This window comes from Pelobates fuscus, chromosome 1, assembly GCF_036172605.1.
Source record: "Pelobates fuscus isolate aPelFus1 chromosome 1, aPelFus1.pri, whole genome shotgun sequence".
Lineage (NCBI taxonomy): Eukaryota > Metazoa > Chordata > Amphibia > Anura > Pelobatidae > Pelobates > Pelobates fuscus.
The window spans coordinates 168,175,277-168,188,220 of NC_086317.1; the positions used below are offsets into that span (position 1 = coordinate 168,175,277).

The 12,944-nt window shown below is 38.1% G+C and overlaps 1 protein-coding gene across 1 annotated transcript in view; it reads right to left on the reverse strand.

The window, feature by feature from the left end:
* DHRS11 (dehydrogenase/reductase 11) overlaps positions 1–12,944 on the reverse strand; it is a 162,407-nt gene that overhangs the window by 23,136 nt on the left and 126,327 nt on the right. The window contains exon 4 of the mRNA XM_063452063.1: positions 3,833–3,962. Coding sequence (XP_063308133.1) covers positions 3,833–3,962 — 130 coding nt within the window. The remainder of the gene's footprint in view (positions 1–3,832; positions 3,963–12,944) is intronic.

Genomic DNA, 12,944 nt, shown 5'->3' on the forward strand with positions numbered 1-12,944 from the left:
CATCTAGGAGGAGAGATATTAAATAAGTACATTCCTTGATAACTGGTCCACCCTCCAAATCTAGATTGTTGTTATAACATCTGAATACAATCCTTCAATCAGGCAAGAGTTTCAAAGGTATAGACACGTTGTCTGTCTGTTACTATGAATATGCAATTTTATCCCATGTATTTCTTGCTTTCATTTACTTGGCTGTAATTTGGTAATTAACTATGTCTGCAAGCATTTGCTGAGTATTGCAGCTGTTTTGTTTGTTTTATTTAAAACCTCTTATGTAGATTACAATACTCAATCAATATTGAATGGATCCCAAACCTCAAGTTTTCTGTAAATCTCACTCCCACAAAAAAAGTCAGAGCCTTTAATTACTTGTGGTAAACTTGTGCTCTTAGCCCATTCATTTCTTCTAACTCCAGGTACACCCATTTTGACCTGCTACCCCGTATCAGAATCTGAATAGTATCCTTTACCAGAACCCTTTACTCCATGCCTTGCTATACATTATGGACCATAATTCTCCATTCTGTTAAAATCACCAATTAAAGGGGACAATCTGGGCACAACGTATGTTCATTTGAGAGGTAAATTAATTTAAAAATTCCTCTGTATTTTATTCTTTGATTAAATCTGTTTATTTTTTTTTTATAAAAAAACAAAACAGAAAACGTAATAAATAAAATATCCGAAACCTTATTCAAACTGTACCATCGTCACCTGCAGATAGAATTTTTTTTTATTCCATATTTTGTTCAGTGCATGGAGTAATCACAAGTTTCAGCAAGAATATATAATAAACATGTCAAGATAATTACATAGACAACAAACTATGCAACAATGTGCTATGTCAATGAGCAGTGACTAAGGACAGTAAGGTATTATCAGGCATGAAAAAGGGCATTCATTCTCGGGATGAGAATATTATTTTGCCTCCTTATAAATCGCAGGTAAGACCACATATTGAATATGCAATGCGATTTTGGGCACTTGTTCTAAAGAAAGATATTATGGCACTAGAAAGAATGCAGAGGTGGGCTACAAAATTATTATAAGGAATGGAACATTTTAGCTATGAAGAAAGGTTAACAAATGTAATCCTCTTTAGTTTACAAAACCATCGCCTCAGAGGGGACATGAAAGCAGTATACAAATATATCCGTGTCCAATACAAACCATTGTGTGGAAGTCTATTCACAAACAGGACTTTACATAGGACATGAGGTCATGTGTTTAGACTGGAAGTAAGAAGATTTAGTCTAAGGCAAAGGAACTGTTTTTTACCTAAGAACAATAAGGATATAGAATTATCTGCCTGAAGAAGTGGTTTTATCGGTGTCCGTACAGATGTTTAAACAACAACTAGATGAATACTTGCAAAAATAGAATATTCAAGAATATCATTTTTCTATGTAGGGTAATAGCTTCTTGATCCAAGGATAAATCTGACTGCTATTCTGGGGTCAAGAAGGATTTTTTCCCCCTAGTTTGTTGCAAAATTGGAAGTGCTTAAAACTGGGGGTTTTGCATTCTTTTGGATCAACAGCAAAAAAACGAATCTGAGGAAGGCTGAACTTGATGGGCACATGTCTCTTTTCAGCCTATGTAACCAACTATGAAACATGAAAGGTCACACGCACTGCACTTTTTTATATCATGGAAAACAAAGGTAGAACAAGAATACTGACAAGAGGAAATGTCTGTATAGAGTTTGTAGAGAAAAAGAAATCATGCAATTTTATCCGACCATGGAAGTATTATAGTACCAATGGACATTAGGCAGGAGTACAAGAAGCACATTGTAAAATACATAAGATAAAAATTTTCTAAGATGTTGCTTTTGGCGTGTTAAGAGGTTTAATCACCCTATGCCTTGGGTAGGTCCCAAGATTAAAGGGACACTCCAGGCACCCAGACCACTTCTGCCCATTGGAGTGGTCTGGGTGCCAACTCCCACTACTCTTAACCCTGCAAGTGTAATTATTGCAGTTTTTTTATAAACTGCAATAATTAACTTGCAGGGTTAACTCCACCTCTAGTGGCTGTCTACTAGACAGCCACTAGAGGTCACTTCCTCCTTCATAGCACAGATCTGTGCTACAGCGTCGCTGGACGTCCTCACGTTGTGTGAGGACCTCCAGCGTTGCTCATTTCCCCATAGGAAAGCATTGAAATTATTTTTCAATGCTTTCCTATGGGGAGACGTAATGCGCATGCGCGGCATTGTCGCGCGTGCGCATTAGGTCTCCTCGGCCGGTGGGCGGGATCAGTCTCGCCCACCGGCCGACGCAATGAAGAGGAGGAGCGGCGCGGAGGAGGAGACAGCGGAGAGGGACATCGCCGCTGCCTCAGGTAAGTGACTGAAGGGGTTTTCACCCCTTCAGTAACCGGGGATTGGTGGGTGGGAGGGAGACGGACCCTCCAGTGCCAGGAAAACGGATCGTTTAAGTCCAGCTCCAAGCTAGGTTGGTTTACCCGTCCTTCCTCCATTAGATTGAGCAGTAATTGCTGGTTTTCCTGCTGTCCAATGTAAGTAGATAGGCTATCCCCATACCAGGCCTTGAAGAGGGTTAGTGCCCATGGTCCATGGATCCTCCACTTCTCGATGGTGGGATCATGTGCCCGTGAGTTCTCCGACACACGGAAGAGCCCCGGGTGTATGGACAGCAAATTGGAATAAACTCCAAGCAGCCTAGAAGAGGGACTACTAGCTAGTTCTGCAGTGTGGTACTTTCGTGCAAGTGGAAGAGTGGGTGACACAGATTGATAATTGTGTTTTAATGCAAGCCAATGCGAGTTTAAGACTAACGCTCTCCGCCATCTTGGATGTCAGGCCCAGCCCTGCCCCCTGCAGATAGATTTTTTTATATATATACATTGTTTAGACCTTAATTTTTATGTTTTTACTTTTTGTGTTTTTCACTGTTACATCCCACCTCACAAGGTGGTACCACTACCTTATCATTAACTAGGCATTGCCGAAAGAATGATTGCTGCTAACTACTCTGTACTCTCTACTTTAATGAATGGAAAGCGCAACGCTATTATTGGGTTTTGAGATTTATCAAAGTGTCTAGTTCTGAAAAAGTGGTGAAAAGTGCTAAAGTGGGGCACTCACCATGGAAAACAGTGAAACTAGCAGGCACGTTCCACTGAAGCTACACTAGGTGGATAGACGGACAGACAGATAGATAGAAGACAGACAGATCTATTTTCTTTTAAAATCTAGCACCACATGAAACAATATGAAACAAGATACAGGTGATTCAGTGTTTTGTTAATTTGTGTAATTTCCACATTAACTGACCATTCAAATTCAGTTGCAGTGTAGAATTAATAATTATGCAGATTTTTTTCTTGTGTGCATGAGTAGTGAAGTTAAGGGAATTAAAAAGGGCAGGATCTAGGAGGGGTCAAGAGCGCGGAAGGATCCATGTGTTTTTTGCACTCAGCAGCACCTTCCGCTGGAAGGATAAGGTTGGAAGTTGTCCAGTCTTTGCACGTCTATTCAGAATTCTACTATAAATATGACAAATAAGCCAACGCATTTCACGTTTCACAAAACATCATATAGACATTTCACAAAAACATATCTTTAAAACAAAACTGAATAGGATGCAATATGTTAAGACAAATGAGTTTACCCATAACTTTGTAAGCTGCTTGTCCGTATTTAAACATGTAATACTATTCCAAACTCTTACTATACAGTTTATTTTAAAACATGGTAAATAATTTTCAATATAAAAACCAGTTAAATTTGTTTGTTAAATTGTTGTTGTTTTAATTATATTCACAGAATTTCCTACTTTTAGCAGAGCTACTGATTTGCACTTACCGTTACACGAATGCGGCTCTTTGTCTCTCTAAGCTCTTGTCTGATTCCCTCAGTGAGTGCGGTCACAGCATGCTTTGTTGCACAGTAAAAGTGAGCGATGGAGGAACACTGGTAAATGTGACCAAGGATGCTGAAAGGTAAAAATATTGTGAGTCAGATAGTTGTTCACCAAACTGATATTACACAGAAGCAGGGCCAATAACAGGATATAAACGTTGAATCTATGAAAAAAGCACAAATGAAAGAAAAAAAACGCTTAAAAATTGCCCAACAGAAAAATCACCACTGTCATAAATGCCCACACAAATACTATACACATATAGTAATGTTCAAGTAAAGGTAAATGCACAATTTAAAGTACCATAGATATATATATATATATATATAAAATTGTAGATAACCATTGATCTCCCATTTATGAGCATGTATATGTATTACCTATATTTTATCGTTAACTTGTGATTAAAATATTTCATATTCATATGTAAATCAACAGTGTTTTCATCACACATTTCAGACAGGGGAGCGTACACAACAACACTTTTCACATTAGTGCTAATCACATACTACCAACAGACCCATCTTGAATTGAAGGCGTTACCAATAGTTTGCTGGTGAGGGGAGAGACAGTAAATTCTCTGTACAGGCAGAGTGAAAGGAAACACGAATAAAGGGGAGGAAACAAACAGCAGCCAGCCAATCCAAGGCAAAGTGTGGATAGGAGAGAGGCCAATAGAAAGAAAGATTACCCCAAAAGAAGGAACACACTCAATTACTAGAAACCACAGGGTGCTATACTGAAGAAGGGGCTTCAGGGACTCACAGAGTTAAAAAATAAAGCAGATATATATGCATTATTATTATTTTTATTATTTGGTTGCCGTACTTTGCATACAAATCTTATGCAAATTAACACACTTCTAGACAGTCAACAGAGGGCACAGCAGAGTTCTTAAGTAACAATCAATAACTTGTCCATTGATTCTTTTAGGGACTCTTTTTAGGGAGTCCTGGGACCAGGTCCATAGTCTGTGGGTAAGAGGCTGGCCTTTAAGCCTCTCCAAAAGCCATGGCAAGGGAGCTTCTGTCACAAAGGGCATAGACCATAGCGATGGGCAGACGACGGGTGTGTAGGTTGCATCTAACACACACACATATCCATCTAACCCTCAAGTTGTTCAAAGGTTGTATATGACAAAAATGGAAAATACAAAAACAATTAAAAATGCAAAAACAGGTTTAACCCCTTAAGGACACATGACGTGTGACATGTCATGATTCCCTTTTATTCCAGAAGCTTGGTCCTTAAGGGGTTAAACAGGCAATGCGTGCCTTACAACTTCTAAATGTCTTGTGTAAACGATAACACTGGAATGGAGCATGACTAGCTCTCCGATTGATACATATTGGGCTAGCGGCTCAACTCAATTGCTGTTACCATGATCTCACAATGTACCGTAACTTTGATACACTGCCTAAGATTTGGCAAATGTTCACTGGTGGTTTTATTATTTCCTCAATACTATTTCTTTTCCCTTTCCAGAGGGCTAGCGAAAGATGTTCCTATACTCAGATTACAATCCCTCACTATTAGGAATTGTCTCTCTGCATTTACACTTATGTCACCTAACCCACCACTGCTAAATCACTCCACAGGTCAGCCTTAGCACTAGGAGGAAATCCTTGAGATCATTGTTCTGATTGTGGGTTGATTATGAAGGTATACCGTCACAACATTAGGAGCCTAAATTTCCCGGTCAAGAGGTACAACCTCTATTAAAACTCTTAACTGTCAATACTTCGTATGATGCTTGGAGGGTGTTTCATCCTGTAGAAAGGAACTACACATACTTTTCTCCATAACACATACTTTTGTATCAATAGTTTTTTGATTCTAAGCACACACCTAGACCAACAACTATATTGCACAATAGGCACGATACAATGGTCAGATCATGCTCCCATCATTTTGATACTTAAGGATGTCTATGACTACACACACGGAAGCCCATGGAGGTTAAACGAAACACTCTCTAATGACACGTCATTCATAGAATCTTTAGAAGTTGCCCTGCAGGAATATTTTGATTTGAATTTAACAGGGGATTCACCGACCACCGTGTGACAGGCTCACAAACCTGTGTTACAAGGGCTCTTGATCCAGACAAGGTCCACACTAAAAAGAGCTTTGCTCACCAAATTCAACACCCTACATAAAAAGCTTTACGATCTTAAGATCTTAAGAATAACCAGGAAATAGCCAGCCCTGTTCTCCAATCCCAGATTACAGAAATAAAAACACAAATTAATGCCCATACCTTACAAAAATGGGCAATGAACTGTAAAAGTTGAAAGCGACCCAGTACACTGAAGGCAACAGAGCTGGCAAGCACAATGGTTGAATGCTAAATAATCCAATAAAAAAAAAACTTCCTACACACTTCAACGGATGATAAGGTGATCACCAAAAGACATTAGTCACCTTAGACACCTTTACTAAATATTTTGAAACATTGCATTTCCTATAAAATGATACGGAGACAATAGAACAATACCAAGAATCATCAGAGAGATACTTACAGGATATTCCACTACCAAGTTTATCCACAGCCCAGAACGAGATACCACAAGCCCCAATAACCTCTGAGGAGGTAGCCAAAGCCGTTCGCACACTTCCAGCCATAAAGCATCTGGCACTGATCGGTTCCCAAACTCCTACTATAAAAAAATTCTCGCACATTCAGTTACCACACGTAGCCTTTTTAGATGCCACTGAATCTGCAACTTTGCCACAAGAAATGTCCCTGTGTTGTGACACTCCCCAAACCAGATACATCCCAAACTCAATGCCAACATTCTCACCCAATGGGGCTTTTAAATACAGATTTATAGCTGTACTCCAAGATTCAGGCACTAAGGCTAAACAAAATCCTCCCTTCTTTATGACCAGATTGGGTTCATTTAAGGTAGACAAGGATCAGACAATACCCATGAGGTCATACGTTTAATGCATAGTGGCAAAAAACAACAACTTTAAACAGAGGAATTCCTAGTGTCCATAGATGGAGAAAAAGACATTCCATTGCCTAAATTTGCTCTTCTTAGACGCAGTATTGTTGAAAACTAACTTTCCATCCTTATTTCTTGATTCAATACACGCGTTATCCGCAGGCCCCTAAGCCAGTGCATTGAATGCTAGTTTTCTCTTTGATACCTTTTATATCACGAATTGCCCATGCTAAATGTGCCCCTTGTTGGCCTTGCTATATGTTTTAACTTTGGAGGCGCTAGCAGTTGTGATAAGATCAGACTCATCCATTCATAGTATAGCCCTGGGGACTGGGGAATACAAACTCGATTTGTTTGCAGACGATATTCTGTTGACTCTCTCCCTAACCTATTAACACAAATTCTGATTACAAACTCAATGTCACAGAGATAAACTTCGCTGACACATCACTAAATAGATTGAGAGAGCTTTCCTTCTAAATTGTCGAAGAGACCACCTCACGTTCTTAGGTTGTTCATTTTGAAAAATTTGCTGGACCTTTTTCAGGCAAATTATACTGAACAAAATTATAACCGCAACACTTTTGGTTTTGCCCGCATTTTTCATGAGCTGAACTCAAAGATCTAAGACTTTTTCTATGTACACAAAAGGCCTATTTCTCTTGAATATTGTTCACAAATCTGTCTAAATCTGTGTTAGTGAGCACTTCTCCTTTGCCGAGATAATCCATCCACCTCACAGGTGTGGCATATCAAGATTCTGATTAGACAGGATGATTATTGCAAAGGTGTGCCATAGGCTGGCCACAATAAACATTCAATTCACGGGCAACAGCTCTGGTGTACATTCCTGCAGTCAGCATGCCAATTGCATGCTCTAATGAAACAAAATGGATATTTGAGTTGGAGACATTAAGCCCTTATGGCCTGAATTTAGATTTAATTTTTTTTTTTTTTATAAAGTAAGGAATCGTTTTATAATTTTCTATAATTCACATAAAAATATATATATTTTTATAATCAATAAAACATTTTTAACAATCTATGATTTTATCTTACTTAATTTTTACATTTCCAGCAGTACTTATCATTAAGATGAAATAACTATATTTACTATGTTTTATTTGTATTAACATTGGTTTATTTGCTATTATGCATTTTAACACGTTTACAATACCTAATCCAAGTGTCACTGTAGACATTGCATTACGCCAGGTAAGGGCAACTTTGCCCATTCCCAATATTGACATTGCTGTACTTCCCATTAGAGAAATCAGTTATATAAAGGACCGGAGGTGACATCATTACGACGCCAACCGGAAGTGACTGCGACCCGATCGGCAGGTGAATCAATTTCAGCAATCAACTGGATCACATAAATTGTGAACACAGAGCATCTATCAACATGGCACTGAGGAAGACTTTCATGTCGAAATGCGTATGCTGTATTTTTTATTGCTGTATTACAAGGACATTGTGCGGTAGTGTATATTTGTTTAGTACACGCTGCTTTATATATGTCCAGTTTTTAATTTTCCAATAAATTGTTTCTTAACTTCACCTGCCTGCCTTACCCGTGGACACCTACCGAAGCCAGTACTGGCACCTTGAGGTTATTTTCATAGAGCCTGGCACGGCTCCATACTAAACAATTTGACTAATACTAATACAAAAAAAACTATTTGACATTATGAATGGGCCTCTAGGACTACTGAGTTAGCCGCTGTTTCCTCGCGATCCTAAAAGCAATGGCACTTGCAACGAGTCTATGTTAGACAGGCATTACTATTTTGCAAAATCCCCACTCACCCTTTTTTTTTTTTTGCATCTCCCTTTTTATTATATTCTTTAGTTTGTCCTTTCTTTTCTCAATTACTGTAAACCAAGGCTCAACAAATCCTAGGCACCCTGGGATTTGTGAGACTGTTCCCTCCAAGGTGGACAGTCTGGTGGCTGGCTGTGCGTTCTGTATGCTGATAGCGAGGGAGCTGTGATCTCCCTGCTCTGCTCCTTCTTGCGCCGCTTACGGTTGCCAGAGCCGGAATAGGACGTCACTAAGCGGCGCACGAGGGAGCAGAGCAGGGAGATCACCGCTCCCTCGTCGCACACAATGCTGCCCAGCTTTTACTGTCCCACTAGACCCCAGGGAAAACCTATCCACTCCAGCTCTCCCAAAGGTAGGGTGAAATAGAATTGCATTAAAACAAATAATTGTAAGTGTGTCTGCCAGTGTGTGTGTGTATATATTAGTGTAAATGTGCATGTTTAGGTGACTAGCCCCCTCCGATCACGTAGGAATGGTGTTTATACTCACCTTTTTTTCCACGCCATACAGAGCGTGGAGATGCTAAATGCAGGTGCTGCCACAAGGGGTATCAGTAGGCAGTAATGTAAACACTGCCTTTCCTCTGAAAAGTCTGTGTTTACATTGAAAAGCCTGCAGGGATAGGCTATCGACACCAGAACCACTACATTGAACTGTCTTAGTGACTATAGTGTCTCTTTAAGAATTGTAATTTTGTTGTTGGGGGGGAAAAAAAAGCTTTGAAACTTTTAAAAAACTGGCCTTTAACCTTTTTTTAAGCTGGCTCCAAGATTCAAATCAAAATTGTCAAGCCCTGCTGTAATTGTATACCAGACCCATGACATTGTACATCAAAATGTTAGACACATTATTAATGTATATATTGTACTTTGGAGTAGAGTTGTATTGATGGATTCTACCATATATAACTTTACCATACAAATGTGACCAATGTACCATATGTGAGTAATCAGAATACAATAAAAAAAAAAAAAAAAAATTGTCGAATTGGGTGATAATGTAAAGGGTTATGGATTGCTGGAATACGTGTAAAACTGATGCTAGCCAATGAGAAAATCCCTAAACCAGTTTAATCATTTAACAGATACAGAACCTTTCCCTGTCATGGTTTCCATTATGGTGAGCTGAGAGTGCTTTTGCTTAGATTGTGTTCCTGGTATCTAAAGTTTGGCATGTCCTGGTGTTCGCTTATGTTATCTTTGACCTTAGCTTGTCCTCTATTTTTTGTGTTACTCTATTCCTTGACCTCTGCCTTTGCACAAACTTTCCTTTAGCCCGTTCCTCAGGCTGTTTGCCTTCTTTAATATATTGTATTGAGGCTGGCCACCTCTAACCGCTAATGTGACGCGGTCCATTCTTTACTCTAGTTAGGCCGTGCCCAAGTTCTGCGTCTTAGGACCTTACGTGATCCTGATAACTCTAAGCTTTATAACCATTCAGAGGTTAAGGGTGTACCCAATTAAGAGAACAATGGTGTTTCAGCCACTCTTTATACATAGGTTATACTAGAGTTAAACTAACAGGAGGCATTTTAAATATTTTCTCCTGTTACTTTATTGCATTCATGTATTTGAGATGATCTGAAGACTTCAGTAATGTTGCTCAATTCATACCCTTGCTATCTTTACGATTTGTTAAAAGTATTTCTCCAAGTACCATGACCACTTCAGTGAATTGAAGTGGCCATGGTGTCTGGAGTCTTTATGCACTTTGAAACTCTGAACAAGCAGAGTAACCCCTCTGCTGCTTGAGGTGTAGCTCAAGCAGCGTCACTGGGTAACAGAAGGTCCAGGTTGGTGAATGTAAATTCTGTACACACTTTGTTGCATTCATTGGCTGAGAGAGGTCAGCTGATGCTCTCAGCCAATGAATAGTGGCAGTTGTGGTTTCCATTGCTTAAAAGTTTGCCTCATTAGTGGGGACCAGGACCAGGGTACTTCTGTCACCATAACTACTACAGTGGGGATTGTAGTGGCCATGATGCTTGGAGTGATCCTTTAAGCAAAACTGAAAAAACTGCAACATTAAACAAGCACAGTTCTTTTAGGTTTTCTATGCGATGGCAACCAAACTTGTTCCCAATATTTTTTTCTGATTTACCAGAATGAGGACAGACCATGCACAGATTTTCCACACACTCATTTTTTTTTATTAATGATACAATCACAATTAGACACAATGTATTCAATCCCCACTGTTAATTAACATCACACAAACATTTCCATTCTATTCAAAGTGAATTGGAAGTGCAAAGCAATTTTATAACAAAAGTGCAACCTAATAGGCTCAAACTATTTCATCAAATGATTGAATGTAGTAAAGGGTATTTAAAGTCATAAAAATCTGCTTTATAAAACTTTTTCCTGTGCTTTTGAATTTGATTTGAATTAATAAAAAGAAAAGTGAAAAAAAAAACCCTGAGTTACAGATACTATGATTAAAACACATCAATCATGCTTTTGTAGTATTTTTTGGCCAGCCCTTTTTTTGGCCAAGAAAAAAAAAAGGAATGTGTACCAAAAGCCTTGGAGGTTATATAACAATTAGTACACAGCTTTGCATAATATTCCAAAAGAAAGCCAATATGGTAAAGTAGTCCCTGCACTAAACTAAGCAGTATGATTATACAAGGATATATTTTCAAATGCAAAACATTTATAGATTGATATATTATTTTTAGCATGTGAAAAGCAAGTATATTTTAAGGTTACAATAACATTAGACCTGGATCACTTTAAGTTAAATTACTTGATAAGCCTCTTATAAGACTAGCAATCCAGTGAAGGTACTCTAGAGCTCAAGATTCAAAAACATTTTCTGGTTTGAGGTGGAATATTTATTGACAAAATGTAAATGGAATTTCTCTTCATCACAATTTGACACAAACACTTTTTAATAAAAGCAACTATTCACTGAAATTAAACATACATAAAACATACATACAAAAAAAATGAGTAGCACAAGTTTTCACTTTGTAATCAAATTCAATGTATAACAGTGCTCGTAAGCTCCACGTCAAAGACGTATAATGCAGTATTGTGGGATGCCATTTGCTAAAACTTTATGTAGTGAATTTGTTTTTGAGGATATCTTTTTCGAAGAAGGGATGAACTACATTGGTTGGAGTGTGACAGTAGCAATATGTAAAAAATAATTTACAAAATATTTTACAATTGATTGAACTATGGATCCTAAAAAACAAAACAAAAAAAAACAAAAAAAATGAGGTAATTTAAAGAAACATCTGTACCATCATTATGGCGTATGTAATAACCATTTAGAATAGACACAGGGTACACATATTTGGAAAACTTTAGAGCTGCTAGCACTGCATTGTATCCTCTGATTCATTTCTTTGATTTATTTCCTTGGCACAAAAATGTAAAACCCCAAAGTGTATTGATTTTAGTCCATACATTGTGTAATTTTCTTTTAAATCATCATATTCCAAGCAATTTCTTCTATAAACTACCATATTAACATTAAAACTCCCTGTGGTGGTAATTTTAAATATGTTCAAGTAGGATATTCGCAGATTCTAAGTCAGAGCACGTAACAGATTGAACGCCTGTTAATACTTCATTTTGGATATAATCACTGGCACAGATTGTGATAAAACCATCTAAAATAATGACAACATTGTGTCTTTGAAGAGACGGGTAAGCAAACTCGTGACAAAATGTTATAATTTTTTGCAGTTTTATAAATCAGGTTTTTTTTTTTTGGTGGCTATAGCTTTTAAAGATAATGTTCCATCGCATTGTACTATTTAAGGAGAGGGCATTAACCTAACAAAACACATAACCTATTCAGACATTTAAGAAAAACTAAATCCCTATTTTCCAGAAGACTTTCTGCTTATTGCTAAACTCTGCCCAAATCTAGCGCAAAGGTACCAAAGTGAAAGCACACCAACGGTTCAGGTGTGGTCAGTCCCCTTTGCTTTAATCCTGGAATAGTGTTCCTTTGAGGGACATATTTAGAACATCTGGCCTAGAAACTTTGAACTAGACTTTGATAAACCTATTTTAAACCACTAGCTGCTGATAGAACTCATTTGGTAATTCAGAGGCCCGTTTGAAATGGTCCCTAAACCCCCACCAGCTTATTTATCTTCTCCCTTTTTACTTTCAGTCCTTGTCCCTCTGGCTTAAAATTCAATATTTACACCATTTGGAAAAGGACTACTAAAATTTCAGTGAATCCATTCATCAAAAATGCGCATTCGCGGATTGCCAACATGGGCCAAAATTCACCGTAAGTCAACTTCAGCCATGT